This window comes from Chrysochloris asiatica, unplaced genomic scaffold, assembly GCF_000296735.1.
Source record: "Chrysochloris asiatica unplaced genomic scaffold, ChrAsi1.0 scaffold00003, whole genome shotgun sequence".
Lineage (NCBI taxonomy): Eukaryota > Metazoa > Chordata > Mammalia > Afrosoricida > Chrysochloridae > Chrysochloris > Chrysochloris asiatica.
Window position 1 is genome coordinate 13,353,493 of NW_006408521.1, and position 19,122 is coordinate 13,372,614.

Sequence of the window (19,122 nt, forward strand, 5' to 3'; positions counted from 1 at the left end):
TCTCCCGCGGAGCGGCTGGTAGTTTCGAACCGCTGACCTTAAGGTTCGCAGCCCGATTCGTAACCACTACGCTACCAGAGCTCCTTTATATATATATATATATTATTGTATGTTTGTTGGATTAGTGGGTAGAATGAATGAATGAATGAGAATGGATGAAGAGAACAGAAATTTTAGTGGAAGAGCCCTGGTTAGAGTTTAGGAGACCTGAGTTCTAGTTCTGACGGATACCCTAGATGTCTAGTATGACACTAGACAAGTCTTTTGGTCTCTTTAGGCCCTTTTTTCCTCATCTCTAAAAAAAAAACCAGGTGGTGGGAAGGAATAGTTGAACATCAGGTTTCCTGGGGAACTGTATTTCTATAAAGTACTCCAACTGATTTTTATAATCTGCCTCTATTGCTATATTGATTTACATACAGTAGAAGGTGTACTTACAAACCCACTATCTCAAAATGGGGAACCTGGCTAAATAAAATGCTTATCCAACTAGTGGAGCCAATGATAGTTTACCAGAAGGATTTTTTCCCCCTTCCTTGTCAGAAAATCATATTTTGGAGTCCTAGAAAGGAGAGGTTTGTTGTTCTACCATTACCTTTGGTTCCTCGTGTGACTTGATTTCTAATACACCTACCAGCTGCTTTTCTTTCTCAGTTGATGATCTGAAAGAGTATACTGAAAATCCCCACTAATCAATATGTGTATATATTTTTAAAAGAAACTGAAGGAGATTGCATTCCCAAGGACAGATGAATTGAAAAAGGACCTTTTAAAGAAATATAACCTAGAATTCCAAGAATATTTGCAAAGCAAAGTAAGTTTCAATTGGTACCTTTATTTCATGACTGTTTTCTGTGCAAATATTTTTTTAGTTTAATTTTCCCATGATGAGCTTTCCAAATGTCATATGCATTTAAATTAAAAATTAAAGATGCAGTGATGTAAAACCAATAAAAAATTCATAATGTCTAGGTTAAGCACTTGCACCAAAGATGTGGTCTTATTATTTCTCCACAATAGCTCATAAAGTGAAAAATTAGAAAATAGATTTCCTACAGTGATTGAAATTGAGCTTTTTGCCTAACTTTCGCCAATGTAACATAGAGCCAGATGGCTACCCTTTTGCCAGATGAACAGAGACAGTAGGAGGTAGGGAGAGCAGTTTATGGTTTCTGATGTATTAATTATGTAGGCCTGGGAAATGTGAACACATTGTAAATTTAGTCAGTGTTACATTGGGATGGATGAATAGCTGATCATATTGGAAAAATGTAATTTTGTTACCAAGAAATGATGACTTCTGGATTGTTGGTAAAGAGCGAACATGATAATAATTTCTACAAAACAGAAAGGCACGGAACAAGAAACTGGCCTTTCAGTTTATGGGGTACTCCTGGGGTGGCACTGTAGGATCAGCACAGGACGGCGAACCACAAGGTCGATAGTTCAAACCCACCCACCAGCTGCTCCTCAGAAACCTATACAGGATCTCTATGAGTTGGAACTGACTCAGCGGCACTTAACAACAACAACAACAAATTCAAAACATTCATCCTTAATTTTTATAGTAGTATTAGAAAGGGTTCATGTAGTTATTTAGGTTTGTTATTTGGTTATTTGCTTTGGATGTTGTTACCTTCAATGACTGTCATTTCAGATCAATTCATTAACTTTGAAGATGATCACAGAGCAGCTGGTGAGCTTGAACCACCGACCTTACAGTTCAAACGGCTTTGCAGTCTGGCGCATTAACCCACAGTGCCACACCAAGACTTCCTATGGGCATGATCAAAAGACTGGGCTGAGTGAGGTAGTTAACCAAATGGCAGAGGGAATGTTGAAACCAGAAGTTTCCCTCAAGTGTGGATATTGACAAGTAGGTTTAGAATAAAATGATCTTGGAGGCAAAGGCAAAGCAACAGGAATGAAGGACAAAGCCCATGTCCAGGTGTTTCTTCCATGTTCAGCAATGTGAATAATCATACCTTCCACAGTCACCTGGCAGGAACAACCTTGTTACCTAGTCCATGTTCTGTGCATGGCCAGGCTGCCTCTGGTGACGCCAATTACTTCAGAGTCCACCATGTTTATTCTGAGTGTATAGCATATAGAAATCTCTTGTGGGGAATAATGCAGCATTGAGCCTCGCACAGATGAACAGAGATGCCTGGGAACCCTGGCTACCAGCAACATGGGCATCTGGGAGCTTGTTCAAAATACAGAAACTCAGGCCCCACCCCAAACCTGCTTCATCAGCATCTTCATTTTAACTAAAAAGATTTCCAGGGTAACTCATGTATGGAAGTGGTATTGTCAACAGCCTTACCCACTCCATTCCCATCTTACAGCACCTCTCAAAATTTAATTTCCATCAAAGTCATTGGAAGAGCTTATTTAAAATATTATATTCTTTGGTCTAATCCCTGGATATTTTGTTAGGACTGGGGAGCTTGGGAACCTGCGTCTTTAACGAAAATCTCTGTTGATTCTGACAGAGCCACATTTTGAAAGCTGATTGTTAGTGATTCTATGCAGGCATCTCCTCCACTCCTTAAAGCTCCAGCAATATGAGCACTAGAGGCTCGAGGGTAGCAATGCCCAATCACACTTTCTGTGATAAGCCATTTCTATGACACTGTCCAATGTGGTAGCCTCTGTCTGATGTAGCTATTGAGTGTTTAAAATGTGACTAGTATGACTAAGGGGAGTGTGGTGGCTCTGTAGGATAAGCATTGGACAGCAGAACCACAAGGTCAGCAGTTCGAGTCCACCAGCCACTCCAAGGAAGAAATTTGAGGCTTTCTGTTCCTGCAAATATATACAGCCTCTGAAACCCTATACAGAGTCACTATGAGTTGGAACCAATGTGACGTCACTTTACAGCAACAATAGCAGGATAACTTATGAAATATTTTATATAGTTTTAATTCATTTAAAATTTAATTTAAAACCACATATGTTTAGTAGTCACTCTACCATTCAATTGGCATGTATAGTCTAGGGTGATACAATTATTTCTGAGATATTTGGTTCCAGATGGTCTAGACAGTTAGGCTGAGCAGACAACACTGCCATTGAGTTTCCAGGAGTTAGAAGTGTAGTGGAATGGAGGGAACTTGATTGTCATAGTTTATCTCTGGTAACCTATGAGTGGACCTGGAACTGCTGTCTGAATCAGATCAAGGGGCTTTTGGATGATGATGTCTATTTTCCTCAGTGTTTCATGAGTATCCCTGAGGACTTGTCATAATATCTAGCTATGTCTCTCTGCTAGGAGGTGAGAGCGTGTCTAATTCCAGCTTGATGCTTTTTCTTTAGAAACTAATCTATTATTCTGGCAACCACCTTTTTTCAGAACAAATATAAAGCAGAAATTCTTAAAAAGTTGGAGCATCAGAAACTGATAGAGGCGGAGAGGAAGCGGATTGCTCAGATGCGCCAGCAGCAGCTAGAATCCGAGCAGTTTCTGTTTTTTGAAGATCAACTCAAGAAGCAAGAATTAGCCCGAGGTCAGATGCACAGTGCCGAAACGCCTGAGCTGTCTCAGCAGATTGATGGAAGTGCTTTGTCCTGCTTTTCCACTCATCAGAACAACTCTTTGCTGAACGTATTTGTGGAGCAACCTAATAAAAGTGATGCACCCAGTTCCGCTAGTCACTCGCCTCCTGTGAACAGGGCCTTAAAGCCAGCTGCCACTGTGAGTGCTACGCAGAGTAAGTGTGGCGTGCTCTACTACCGTGAGTGCACGGAGGCTCTTCTAATGCGCCGCATTTCTGTACAGCTGGGAGGGTTCTTCTCATTTCTTTGTGTCAGTACTGTTTGGCTTTACTTTAATCTGTAACCAGTTGTCCTTGAGTTAATCATGACTTATGGCGACCCGATGTGTTCAAAGTAGAGCTGTTGTGCTGATTTTTTGGGAGTAGGTTGCCACACTTTTCTTCCAAGGCACCTCTGGGTGGGATCAAACCTTCAACTTTTTGACGCTAAACGTGTTAACCATTTGCACCTCCCAGGATTTCGGCTTTTACTACAGATAATCCCTGGATTATGAAGTAGTTCAGTCCTAAATCTATCTTTAGGTCAAACTTGAACATAAATCAGAACATTTAGATATGTTTCATATCTAATGTCCATTAGTCAAAAGTTTGTCTTATTATATGGTACATAGTGTACTTTTCTATGTATATAAAAAAATTTGGATGCTCTTCCAGATATATTTTTAACATGACATAGTCATAATGTTTTGGTGCGTGTCCCAAAGTACTTCCCATTTGTTATTACAAACCATAGCTTGTACCTCAAAATTTGAATATCGAGGCTTGATAGGAGTTGGCTTGTAACTACAGATTGTTTGTAACTAGGATGTTCATATCCCAGGGACTGTCTATATATGTAACATTAAACTTCAAAAGCCTGATTTGTCCCTGATGGTAGAGCTGAGACCCTATAATAGCAGGACTGTATTTTATCATTGCACAGAGTTTTGAAAAAAGAGGAAACCCAAGCACTTTTTTATCCATGTATTTTAACCAAGGGTACATGACTGGAAAGGAAAGGAGATGCTGAGAAAATCATTGGTCCAGATCTTTGCTCAGTTATGAAATGCTCATACACAACATGTTGTTGTTGTTAAGTGCCGTTGAGTGGGTTCCAATTCATAGTGACCCTGGATAGGGTTTCCGAGGAGCAGCTGGTGGGTTTGAACTGCCAACCTTGCAATTAGCCATCCAGGGCTTATCCTACAGGACTCCTGTGCACAGCCTGTTTAGCATTATCTCTGGCCCAGAAGGTTCCCATCCACACACGTAGTTAATTTCCTAATGGATTACATTTTTCTGTCAACAATTAGTGCTGCTTGGTAGAGCTAGATCAGTCCTGGGAAGTTTCCAAAAGCAAAGGAAGAATTCTTCCCAGCAGACACTGTCAGGTGGAGCTAGTATTCCCACTTTATTTTTTTAAAAAGTTATAATAGGTGAGCATTTTACAAGTTACTCTATAGTTGTTTATTTGTGAAAACTTTGTGATTATACCTACCGATCACCAGCTTCCATAAAAACATGAGTGACATATGGTAAATACAAAAAGATTATGTCTTATATAACATGGGGTAAGTACATCCGGCACTGTGGGTTAATGCGCCAGACTGCAAAGCCATTTGAACTGCAAGGTTCAAGCTCACCAGCTGCTCCTCAGAAACCTTATACAGGGTTGCTATGGGTTAGAACCGATTCAGTAGCACTTCACAACAACAACAACATGCAACCTATGCATTTAGCAATATATTTGCCAAAAGAAAACACATACACACACATATAGTTGATTTGGACTGCAGAAATGTAAACATGCTTACATCTTCCCACCTTTCTAATAAAGTGTATGCAAAATGTAATTTTATCCTCCTTCTAGTCAATGTTTACCGTGAAACCTTTCAAATAAAATGTGGAAAGTGAGGCACACAGTGATGTTATCTTTGAAATATATTTTAACAGCAATTACTATAAATAAGTTTTGGCGGATGGGATATAAAATGTGTGCTTTAGCTGCTCGTACATTTTCTGTTTCTTAGATTTAGTGGTAGAAGGACTAAGATGCGCAGTCTTACCCAGAGATCTTTGCCACAAATTTCTGCTGCTGGCAGAGTCTAATACAGTAAGAGGGATAGAGACCTGTGGAATCCTATGTGGAAAACTGGTATGGCCTTTGTTTCACCCTTTCTGCGGACGGGATACTTTTAATAATACGGGCGTTATTATAAGGATAGCAGAATAGAAGCATGTTAAGAATTGTAAATCTTATGATACTGACTTTGCATAGATGAATCTCATAAAACTGCTGTCATTATTAATGGGAGTATCTATCTGGAAAATAGACTATATAATTTCACAGATAATATAAAAGTTTGCTTTAAGTGATTAATCAAAGCCTGCACATTACTTTTTATTAGAGTCATGATATATTATGGGTCTTCAAATTTAAAAATCCATGTAGATTTCTGAAATAGTATTTCCACTGCAATTATGGGACATTCTAATGAGACCAGTCCATATTAGAAGGAAAGAAAGTCTTAAGTCTTGATATGAAATTAAATATAATTAGCAAAACAAAAGCTAGATCATCAGTTTACACAATCCTTAGAAATGTTGATTAACTAGTATCTCCACCTCCAAATAAGCCTAAGGATGTTTTGTTCTGAGTTTTCCATCTCAAGACCTTATTGATTAATATATTTTCAAGGACCAGTCTAGAATGCTAATTCCTGTTTATGATATGTTTCTTGTGAGAAAATGTATTTTAAGTTCCACACAACAGATTCTCAAAGAATCCATATTCATGTTTGGAACACTACTTTTGAACTGTAATGGAGAAAGGGACATGATGAGCAATTGGAGGGGACATATTATACTCTCATAGCAAAACTGACCTGAGCATTTCCTGTTGAGGTTTTTTTCTTTTTAATAATACATTTGTTATTCTTTTAGACACATAATGAATTTACTATCACCCACGTAATAGTACCAAAGCAGTCTGCAGGACCTGATTATTGTGACGTAGAGAACGTAGAAGAACTATTCAATGTTCAAGATCAACACGATCTCCTGACTTTGGGATGGATTCATGTATGTTTGGCCTTTTCATTTTCAGACTATTTAAATAATTAATGTTGAGGTATGATGTGTTGTTTTCCCTCATAAGGAAATTTAGCTTAATTTAAATTGTTGCTGATTTTTATCATGCTTAAGTGTAATTAATATCATCATAATGAAACATTTTGGTCAATATTAGGTGATATCTAAGCCTGTCAAATACAAATTTTATAGAGAGGTGCTTTTTCTATCATCTGAAAAAACAGAGAGGGAGAAAGAAACATTTGGAAGTTAAGTTGCTAGTTTTGAATATTTTACATAGTCCTGCTATTTTAACCAATTTGATTAGACAGTGGCAGTTTAAACCCATCAATTGCTCCTTGGAAAGCTTATATATAGGGTTGCTATGAGTTGGAACTGACTCAATGGCACTTAACAACAACAATGTTCTCTTACCCTTTACTATGGGTCTAAATTAGATTCTTTTAAGAAAATTCCTGAAAAAACATTTTTTAAATAGGTGGTTGGATTTATCAAATAAGGAGGACCTATGGACTCCATCTGCCTCCTGTAGAGGCCAAGGTATGTGTTGTTGTTGTTCTTAGGTGCTATCTAGTCCACTCCGACTCATAGGGGCCATTTGCACACCAGACTAAAACCATTGTCTGGACCTCAGTCAGCTTCACTAATTTTATATTTGAGCCCGTTGCTACTGCACTGTGTCAGTCCATCTCATTGAGGATCTTCCTCTTTTCCACTGACTCTCCACTTTACCAAGCATAATGTCCTTCTCCAGGAACTGGCCCTTCTTGGCAACATGTCCAAAGTACCAGAGAAGGTCTTAACCATCCTTACTAGAATTCTAAGCAACACTCTGGCTGTTCTTCTTCCAAGACAGATTTGTTTGTTCTTCTGTCAGTCCGTGTTGCTTTCTATATTCTTTACCAACATAACTCAAATGCCACAAAGCTTTTCCTGTCTTGTTTATTCACTGCCCGACTTTCACATGCGTATGTTGGTGTTCATGCAAGTGCCATCTAGTCAGTTTCAACTCACAGAAACCCTGTATAGGGTTTCTGAGGAGCAGCTGGTGGGTTTGAACTGCCAACCTTGGGTGAGACTATTGAAATGTCATGACTTGGGTAAGGCACGCCTTAGCCTTCAAAGTATTATCTGTACTCTTTAGCACAAAGAGGTCTTTGGCAATAGATTTGCTTAATGCAATACAACCTTCGATTTCTTGTGTCCTTTGAGTGTTGATTGTGGATCCAAGTAAAGTGAAATCTTTGACAACTTCAATATTTTCTCCATTTATCATGATGTTATTTATTGGATCCAGTTGTGAGATTTTTAGTGTTCTTTACATTGAAGTGCAATCCATACTAAAGGCTGTAGTCTTTTCTTTGATCTTCATCGGTAAGTGCTTCTAGTTATCTTTGCTTCTCACAGTCAAAGTTGTGTCATCTGCATATCAAAGGTCGTTGATGAGTCTTCCGCCAATCCTGATGTCAGGTTCTTCTTCATATAATCCAGTTTGGATTATATGCTCAGCATACAGATTGAGTAAATGGTGAAAGTATTCAGCCCTGACTCACACCCTTCCTCATTTAAAATCATGCAGTATCCCTTTGTTCTGTTCCAATGACTGCATCTTGGTCTTTGTACAGGTTCCTCATAATTAACTATTCTGAAATTCCCATTCTTTGCATTATTATTAATAATTTGTTGTGATCTTTATAGTTGAATGCCTTTGCATAGTCAGTAAGGTACTAGTGTCCTAATATTAAAATGTTCAGTCAATATTAGGTGACATCTGAACCTATCAAGTATGAATTTAGAGATGTGTACTTTTTCTATCATATAAAAAAAAAAAATAGAGTAGTTAGTGTTGTTAAGTGCCTTTGAGTCAGTTCCGGCCCATAGCAACGCTGTATAGGGTTTCCAAGGAGCAGCTGGTGAGCTTAAACCACTGACCTTGTGGTTCAAACAGACTTTGCAGTCCAGCACATTAACCCCCAGCACATTAACCACACCAGAACTCCACAGAGTAGTCACTAGTCCAATATTTATCCTACAGTGTCACACTAGGACTCCTTACTTGCATGTGATATTAATGATATTATTCATTGACTTCCACATTCCATTGGATCACCTTTCTTTGGAATGGGCACAAATATGGATCTCTTCCAATCAGTTGATAAGAAAACTGGCTTCCAAATTTCTTGGCATAGACTAGTGAATGCCCTTAATGCTGCATCAGTTTATTGAAACAGTTAAAAGGTATTCCATCAATTCCTGGATCCTCATTTTTCACCAATGCCTCTTCTTCAGAGCAGCTTCTACTTCTTCCTTCATTATTGTCTCTTCTTGATCATATGCTGCCTCTTAAAATGGTTGACCATTGATACGTTCATTTTGGTATAGTGACTGTATATTCCTTCTATCTTCTTTTGATGCTTTCTCTATCATTCAATAGTTTGCCTATAGAGTCCTTCAGTATTTCAAGTCAAGGCTTGAATTTTTTTCTTCATTTCTTTCAGTTTGAGAATTGCTGAGCATGTTTTTCCATTTTAGTTTTCTAAATCCAGGTCATTGCACATTTCATTATAATAGCTTACTTTGTCTTCTCAAACTGCCCTTTGAAATTTTCTATTCAGTTTTTGCTTTATAATTTCTTCCAGTCACTTTAGCTTCTTTACATTCAAGAGCAAATTTCAGAATCTCTTCTAACTTCCATTTTGGTCTTTTCTTACTTTCCTGGACTTTTAATGACCTTTTCTTTTAAATCTAGTCTTTTCTACTTATCTAGCTATATAACTTTAAGCAAGTTACTTCATTTTCTGCTTAGCTCAGTTCCCTCAACTATAAACTTGAGGCAAAAATAACAGTTTTTGGTGAGATTGAGATGAAGTCATTCATGGAGAGTGCCTGGCTCCTTATTCATTTACAAAGACTGCCATCATCATCCTCTCATTATTTCTTTAGCATGAGGGCATGGGAGCACCAGTTTCCATGGAGAGCTAGCCTCTCCTCTGAGACTAGAAACAACTGCCCCTAGCAGAAATGAAGGACTCAGGATGTCATGTGATTTGCATTCAATCTAGAGTGAGTGTGACTTGTTTATTTATGTGGTCAGGTTGCTAGTTTTAGCCACAGAACTATAGGAGTCTTGCCGTGGTGCTGTAGGATAAGCCCATGACTGCTAACCACAAGTTCAGAAGTTCAAACCTACTAGCTGCTCCTCAGAAATCCTAAACAAGTTTACTATGAGTTGGAACTGACTCAACAGAACTTAACAACAACAACACCAGAGCCCCGGTGACACTTTTTTGAGAAGTAAATTAATATTTGAAAGAAAACAATGTTCTACAGTTAAATCACAAATTACATTTTCTGATTTCTTAACTTATTAGGGAATTTAAGGTTTTAAACATAAATGGAATAAAATGAAATGAACTTAACCTATGGCAAAATTGTGACATATAGCACACGAGAAAACAATTATTTCAAGTGACTTGATAATTTAGTCCATTGACTATATACCAATAGTGAAATACATTTTGTTTGTTTGTTGTTGTTGTTTTTGTCTTCTTGAGCTGTCCTTTTCAATTTTTTATTTGGCTCTTTAACTTCATTTTTTAAACCCCAATGATACATTTAATGTCTTACCAAGACATGGAAGCTTCTATTTCTATAGTGATGTTCAATGAGCCAGATGGTATATGCAGTCAGGCATTCCAACTCAAACCCTCACTGAGTCTATATTTTAAAAATTAGGATAATTTGTATTCCTCAATTGACCTAAAGTCTTTATATAGACCAAGAGTTATTTTTCCTTGTGGAATGTGTATCTTTCTGGAGGTAGAAATCAGCTAACTTTACCTTTGTCCCATAATAAAAAGTATACGAGAATTTTAAAGATCTTGCATTTTTTCAACAGACCACAGTTGTATGCAAAAGCATTTCATTATCTCTGCCAGAAGCCCTTAGTGTCATGGACTGACACAATAGCCACAACAATGAACTCAGATATACTAAGAAGCATGGACAGGGCACCAGGACTGGGCAGCATTTCGTTCTATTCTACATAAGGTCATCATGAGTCACAGCTGACTCCATGGCAACAGCAGCAGCATGGACCTATGCCCCTTAGTGAATAATGACAACGTTAAAATAATACTAATGGCAATGAAGCAATTATAAAACAACTAGCAATTTTGACTCCTTTCTATAAAGTTCTAAGCACTATTTTAAGACCTTTGCATGGGTTAACCCATTAAATCTTTATAATTGTCCTATGAAGAAAATGATCATTACTAGTAATTCATTGTCAGTTTGTCCTACTGTGTGGCTAGTGTGCCGCTGGTTTTTTAAATACCAGCAGGATCACCCATGATGAACAAGCTTCATTGGAATTTCCAGAGTAAGAGCAGAATAGGAAGAAGGAATAGGCACTCCAGTTCTGAAGGATTAGCCACTGAAAACCTTTTGAATAGCAGCAAAACATTATTTGCTATAGTGCCTAAGGATGAGTCCCTTGAGTTTAAAGACACTCAAAATACAACTAAGGAAGAGCTGCCTCCTCAAAGTGTAGTTGATCTTAATGATATGATGGAGCAAAGCTTTTGGGCCCTTCATGTGCGAATGGGGCACAATTCAAAATAAAATTTAAAAAAACAACCGCAAATATCCATTGTTAATCGTGACATGAAATGTACAGAGTATGAATCTAGGTAAATTGGAAGTCAGCAAGAATGAATGCATAAAGATTGATATCCTAGACGTTAGAGAGCTGAAATGGACTGGTATTAGCTGTTCTGAATCGGACAATCCTATTGTTTATTAGGAGTCCTGGTATGGTGCTGTGGCATAAAACATTGGAACTGAAAGGTCAGTTTGAACCACAAGATCTGAAGTTCATACTCACTAGCTGCTCCCTGGAAACCCTATGCAAGGTCAATATGAGTCTGAACTGACTCGACGGCACTTAACTGCAACAACAATGGTTTACTATACCTGGAATGATAAATTCAAGAGGAATAGAATGGCAAATTTAAAAAGAACATTTCAAGATGTATCTTGAAATACAATGCTATCTGTGATAGTATAATATCTGTGCTCCTAACAAGGAAAACCAGTTAATACAACTATTCAAATTTAGTCACCAACCACCAAAGCCAATGTTGAAGAAACTGAAGAATTCTACCAACTTCTTCAATCTGAAACTGATCAAACATGCAATCAAGATGCATTGATAATTACTGGTGATTGGATGCAAAAGTTGGAAACAAAAAGAAGGAATTGGGAGTTGGAAAATATGGCATGATAGAATTTTGCAAGATCAACCAATAATTCATTGCAAATACCTGTTTCTTATAATGACTAAACACTTGGACATCACCAGTTGGTATACACAGGAATCAAATTTGAGTACATCAGTAGGAACAGACAACGGGGAAAATACCATCAGCCAAAACAAGGTCAGGCACTGACTGAAGGATAAGACCATCAGGTGCCCATATGCAAGTTCAGGCTTAAGCTGAAGAAAATTAAAACAAGTCCATGAGAGTCAAAATATAACCTTGAGTATGTTGTTGTTGCTAAGTGCCATTGAGTTGGTTCTGACTCATAACCACCCTGGATAAGGTTTCTGAAGAGCAGCTGGTGGTTCTCAGTCCAGTGGTGATCCTACAACACCACACCAGGGGTTCAACCTTGAGTATATCCCACCTCAAGTTAGAGCCCATCTCAAAAAACAGATCAGACACATTGAACACAAGTGACTGAAGTCCAGAGGAATTAAGGAATGACATCAAGAACATCACACATGAACTAAGCAAAAGATCACTGAAAAGACAAGAAAGAAGAAAATGCAAAGCTTGACTCTGAAACTTGCTCTTGAACATAGAATTACTGTTGTTAACTGCTGTCTAGTTGGTTCTGACCCATAGTGACCCTGTATAGGGTTTCCGGGGAGTAGCTGTTGAGTTTGAACCTCAGACCTAGCAGTTCAAACTGACGTTTCAGTCAAATGCATATCCTACAGCACTACACCAGGACTCCTGAACATAGAATAGCTAAAGCAAATGAAAGAAATGATGAAGCAATAGAGCAGACCCCAAAATTTCAAAGGGCAGCTCAAAAAGATAAAGTGTTATAAGGAAATGTGCAAAGACCTGGAATTAGAAAATCAAAAGAGCTTGCTCAGCCTTTCTCAAGCTGAAATAACTGAAGAAAAAATTTAAGCCTGGACATAAATACTGAAGGATTCTATGGCCAAAATATTGAACGCTATAGGAAGCATCAAAAGAAGATGGAAGGAATACAGAGTCACTGTACCCAAAAGAATTGATTGACATTCAGTCATTTCAAGAGGTAGCATATGATCAAGAATCAATTGTCTTGAAGGAAGAAGTCCAAGCTGCACTGAAGGCATTAGCTTAAAACATGGTTCCAGGAAAGGTATTGGTGGAATACAAATTGGTATGTTTCAACTAACTCATTCAACACTGGAAACACTCAGTAGTCTATGCCAAGAAATTTGGAAGATAGCTACTTGGACAACTGACTGGAAGAGATCCATATTTGTATCTGTTCCAAAGACAGGTGACCCAACAGAATGCAGAAATCATTGAATGGTATCATTAATATCACATGTAAGTAAAATTTTGCTATGTTGTTGTTGTGAAGTGCCGTCGAGTCGGTTCCGACCCATAGCGACCCTGTACAAGGTTTCCAAGGGTGTAAATCTTTACGGGAGTAGAAAGCCTCATCTTTCTCCCGCGGAGCGGCTGGTAGTTTCGAACTGCTGACCTTATAGATAACTTAAAAATGGTCATAGCAGTACTATAGGGAGCTGCCAGAAATTCAAGCTGAATTCAGAAGAGAACTTGGAATGAGGTATATTATTGCTGATGTCAGATGGATCTTGGCTGAAATCAAAGGATACCAGAAAGATGTTTACTTGTGTTTTATTGACTACGCAAAGGCATTCAACTATGTGGATAACAAACTATAGATAACATTGCAAAGAATGGGAACTCCAGATATTGTACTCATGAGGTACCTGTGCATAGTGCAAGAGGCAGTCTTAAAATAACAAGGGGATACTGCATGATTTAAAATCAGGAAAGGAATGTGTTATGATTGTATTCTTTCACCATACTTATTTAATCTGTATACTGAGCAAGTAATTTGAAAACCTGGATTATATCAGAAGTAGAGGAAGGTTCGTTAACATAACATACAGTTGATACAGTCTTGCTTGCTGGAAGTGAAAAGGATTTAAGGCACTTGCTGGTGAAGTATGAATTGCAACTCAATGTACAGAAAACAAAAATCCTCACTACTGGACCAGCAGACAACACCATGATAAACAGAGAAAATATTCAAGTTGTGAAGAATTTCATTTTATTTGGTTCTACAGTCAGTACCCATCGAAACAACAGTCAAGAATTCAAACCACATACTGCATTTGGCGAATCTGCTACACAAGACCTCTTTAAAGGTTAAAGGCAAAGACGTCACTTTGAGGGCTAAGGTGAGCCTGACTCAAGCTATGGTGAGTTCATAGGCATGTGAAAGCTTGGCAGTGAATAAGGAAAAGAACTGAAGCATTTAAATTGTGGTATTGAGCAAGTCTATTGAAGATACCATGGACTTGGAGAACAAACAAATCTTGGAAGAAGTTCAGCCAGAATCCTCCTTGGAAATGAGGATGTCGAGACCTCATCTCATGTACTTTGGAGATGTTTTCAGGAGGGACACATCCCTGGAGATGGACATGGTGCTAGGCAAAGGAGAGAGTCAGTGAAAAAAAGCAAGACACCCCAAGGAGATGGACTGAACCAGTGGCTGCAACAATGGGCTCAAACATAACAGTTGTAAGGATGACACAGGACGGGGGAGTGTTTTGTTCTGTTGTTCAGAGAGTTGCTATCTTGACTCATAAAAAAGTGATGAAACCAGCAGAAGGAGGTTAAGTAACTTCACAAAGTCATACAGCTGGTGAGTGAGTGATGGAGCCAGGATACATGCCGAGAGATTGCATCTCCAGGACTTTGGCTTCATGACCAAATGGTCACTCCTTTTTCAAACTTAAGTAGGATCTAATATGAATTTTAAGTCATTATGAATACATGCATTTCTCATATTCAGATCTGAACCTCTCATTTGTATCTAATAAGCACAAGCTTGTTTATGGCCCCAAGCCTGGAATCTCACCTTCTTTCTTATCTAGGTATTTAGTTGCTGTGCAAGTTGAGTCCCAAACACCTTCAACAACTCGGAGATTTCTAGTCTCCCAGTTGGAAGGAACAGCGATCCACAAAATGGTTCACAAGAACATGTGACACATTTTGTGGAAACTTTCCTTTCATATCCATAGTATTACATATGCATATCTCTGTTCCTCAGTTTCCTATTACAGCTCTGCTGGTGATCAGCTGTGTGCCTGAGGGCAAGTTACTTAAACTCCCTAAGCCTTAGGATCTTCTGCAAAACTCATAGATCACTTGGGATAATGAAATGACAATCTACTTGAAGTCTCTGGCAAATGAATTTCCACCTCTTTTCCAACAAGAGAGTTACATTCATCTTAAAATTCCCAGGATCCTCTTCTTAAAGTCATAGTTACTCCAAAGAAGCAAATCATCAGAATGTTGGAAGGGATGGATTATGTTAGCAAAATATTTTGAATGCTTCTTATTTAATAAATTAGACTTTTAAAAGTAAATACATTTTTTTTCTCTCTCTTAAAAATGGTCTTGGACTTTGACTAAGCCTCAGTTACCCTAATAAAATTGTCCTCTTTTTTTTTTTCATAGACACATCCCACCCAAACTGCATTCTTATCCAGTGTTGATCTTCACACTCACTGTTCCTATCAACTCATGTTACCAGAGGCTGTTGCCATTGTTTGTTCGCCAAAGCATAAGGAGTAAGTATAACTCTTGAGGGGAATCTAAGGGAAGGTTCAAGCGTGCCCACACGCCAGGTATTGGCACTTGGATGGACAGACACACAGTGCCCGTAGGAAAAGAGATTGGGGCCAGCCAGAAGCCCTGTACCAGCATCTCTGCAGTCTTCTTTTACAAAGTCCTAGGACTCAATGGTAAAATCACTGCTTCTCATTCTTCAGTTAGCATAACCTAGACGCTGATAAAATTTAGGAGAGAAATCATTCCAATTTGCCTTTTGAGATGCTCATTCTATTGATTATTCCCTGTTGTAAAGTATTTTCTAGCCTCAGATTAATTACCTTCAAAACCGTTTTAGTTTTGTGAAACAATGATTCTTATAAATTCTTACTTAGCACAATGCACGTAAGCATCCAACTGAGATTGAAATTCACAGCGCTGCTTATAAGTGACATATTCTTTAGGAGGATAGCTGACCATTGTGAGCCTCAGCTTCTACATCCCTAATACCTGTCCATACCTGTGTGGATGGAACCAGTTGCCCTCAAATTGACTCTGACTCATGCCAATCCTGTGTGTTGCAGAGTAGACTATGCTCCACAGGGTTTTCAAAGCTGTGACTTTTTACAAACAGGCCTTTCTTCTAAGGTGCTTCCTGGTGGGTTGGAACCACCAGTATTTCCATTAGTAGTTGAGCGCTTAATTTTTTAATTACCAACTAGAGACTTCATGGAGTCCTGATGTGCCATTATAGGATAAGCACTGGACTACTAACCTACAAGGTTGGTGGTTTGAACCCATCAGCTGCAACTCGGAAATCCTATTCAGTGTTGCTATGAGTCAGAACTGACTCCATGGCACTTAACAACAACAACAGAGACTACTTACTCTATATAAAGTGCTTAGCATACTTCCTAGTACCATAGCAAGCACTCAATCATCATTTGTTGTTGTGGTGGTGGTGGTGGTGGCTGTGTGCCATGGAGTTGGTTCCGACTCATAGCAACCCTGCATAGGGTTACCAATGAAACCAAAGATTTCCATGAAATATTTATGGGAGCAGAAAGCTTCATCTTCCTCCAGTGGAACCACTGGTAGTTTCGAACTGCTAACCTAGAGGTTAGCAGCCTGACTTGTAATTGCTATGCTACCAGAGCTCCTTTACTGTTATTATAAACAGTATCAAAATCTTGTTGTTGTTAAGTGCCGTGGAGTTGGTTCCGACTCAGAGCAACCCTGTACAGGGTTCCCGAGGCTGTAAATCTTTTTGGGAGCAGAAAGCCTCATCTTTCTCTCGCAGAACAGCTGGTAGTTTCGAACTGCTGACTGTGAGGTTAGCAACCTGATTTGTAACCATTACGCTACCTGCCACCTGTGATTTCTTCCCTGTGCCTTATGGCTCATAGAGCAGCACTGCTGCCGCTCCCACGTTCTCCAGGTGCTGGGAGACAGTATTATCTTACCCTGGAATTCTTCCTGAGGTCTGTCATCACCATCATCAAAACCCCCAAACAAGCAAATGAATAAACCTGTTACAGGCCAGTCATAGTGATCCTACAGAACAGAGTAGAAGTGCCTCAGAGGCGTTCCAAGGTTGTAATCTGTACAGAAATTGACTTCCACATCTTTCTTCTATGGAGCAGCTGGTGGGTTTGATCCACTGACGTTTTGGCTGGAAACTGAATTCTTAACCACTGTGCCCCTAGGGCTCCTATGCCACTAGGAGTCTTCACAAGCGAGGTTAAATAAACACTGTGGAATCACGATTTTGTGGTGTCGTTTTCAACCCATTTGAAGACAATGTTTGTTTCTGCCATTCCAATCAAGCATCCAGAAAACCTAAATGATGCTAAATGTTGATGCCTCTCTTTTATCCTGGATTTAGCACTGGCATCTTCAGGCTCACCAATGCTGGCATGCTTGAGGTTTCTGCTTGTAAAAAGAAGGGCTTTCATCCACACACCAAGGACCCCAGGCTGTTCAGTGTGAGTAGACAACATTAGTTGTTTTCTGCAGATATTTAGTTTTCAAATCCTTTTCTTTTTCTTAAGGCTAGAAATGGTAGCAATAGAACACAGGATGGAACACTATGCTACCTAATCAGGAATTTATCTCTGGAAAGTAATCCATCTGTATGCTTTCTCGATTTATGATAGCTTACTGTGCTTTTATTTATATGAAAATGTAGGTATTACTGTAGCAGAAATGATTACACATAAAGTTGCCTTTCCATTTGTGTATCTGCGTGATGTGTAATGCTTTCTTCAGTCTAAGCAGGCAAGCAATCATTGAAGAAAGTTACATAAAATACCTAATAAATTATTTCTGCATGTTATAGCCAACTATGTTTAGTCACAATGATTCAGTCAACACTGATCGTATTTCTTGATTACCTTAGGATAACTCAACAGAAACAGGATTTAGCTACATCTTTTAAAAAGAATAGCAATTTCCCTTGGCAGTTCTGTGACTTATAACATCAGAGAAACATTATTTTGAAGTTAAAATTCATTCAAAATGAGAATCACTTTGCAGCTTACGTAAATACATAATTTTTGAAATGAACAACCCTGATTTAATTGTTCTAATTGGAGAAATATTTTTTAAATTAGGAAATTTATATTCCCTCCCTAAATAGAATCAGAAGTTAAATATTGTGGTGTAAAATAAAACCGCATTTTTTTCTTTCCTAGATGTGCAAACATGTGCTCATAAAAGACATAAAAATAATTGTGCTGGATCTCAGGTGATATGCTTGGAAGATTAACACCACCAGTTCTAGATGCCTACCTGTGGACACGTGGTTGCTGGATTTTCTTAAGGTGTTTCCAGAAATGACTGAGATTTTATATTTATACATTTTAAATCAGAAAGTTTAATATTTATTGCTCTTACACATTTTGACGTTTTCATTTTGAGTTGCTCTGTCTCAAGGGAGGTCATAAAGTTGTTAAATAAATACCTATTCCTGTGCCCCAGTACTATGCCTTGATAATAAATTGTACTGCAAACAACAAGATGGCCCATATTTATAAAAGTCTTTGATATGATTTTTAGAGCTTTAGTTGTTTTGTTGTATTTTTTTTCATTCATATAATTCCAAACAAAGCAATTCTGAGTAGTTCATCTGTTAAATACTGCATCAATTTCTGCAACATTTCCCTGTAGTAGAAGAAGGTGAGCAGTTTACCCACATGAAAAGGACCGTTTTTGCCAACAGCAGAGACCACTTGTGTTTTCAGTTTCATTTAGTTCCAGCCTCCAAGATGTGTTTATAGTGAATCATGGCATCAAATACCAGAACAGCATCTTCTCCTCTTAGAAGAGGTCAGAAGGCTTGGCTTAGTGGATGACTCATTAATTTGAATAAGAGGACTAAAAGTTTAAGAGAGAGAAGGAAAAAGGATCAGATAAAAATGCAAAGCTTGTTCCTGTGAGATCAGGAAGGATAACAAAGAGAAGAAACATGGCGCAGGAAATAACAGATAATTATCAGCCAAAAGGAACAAATAAAAGAAACTATTTTGAAACAGTACTTGTGATTAAAAAACGGTGAGGGAGCTTCAAAATGTTCATGGAAAAATTACATTGTCTTTTTTTTGGAACTTTTTATTATGAAT

General features: G+C 38.3%; 1 protein-coding gene across 1 annotated transcript in view; it reads left to right on the forward strand.

Annotated features, from left to right (window-relative positions):
* The window catches only part of STAMBPL1 (STAM binding protein-like 1), a 27,751-nt gene extending 9,235 nt beyond the window's left edge, over window positions 1-18,516 (forward strand). The window contains exons 4-10 of the mRNA XM_006831125.1: window positions 719-814; window positions 3,356-3,713; window positions 5,567-5,691; window positions 6,480-6,617; window positions 15,410-15,522; window positions 17,388-17,487; window positions 18,196-18,516. Of these exons, the coding sequence (XP_006831188.1) occupies window positions 719-814; window positions 3,356-3,713; window positions 5,567-5,691; window positions 6,480-6,617; window positions 15,410-15,522; window positions 17,388-17,487; window positions 18,196-18,252 (987 nt within the window). The 3' untranslated portion in view covers window positions 18,253-18,516. The remainder of the gene's footprint in view (window positions 1-718; window positions 815-3,355; window positions 3,714-5,566; window positions 5,692-6,479; window positions 6,618-15,409; window positions 15,523-17,387; window positions 17,488-18,195) is intronic.
* Window positions 18,517-19,122: the final 606 nt, after the last annotated feature.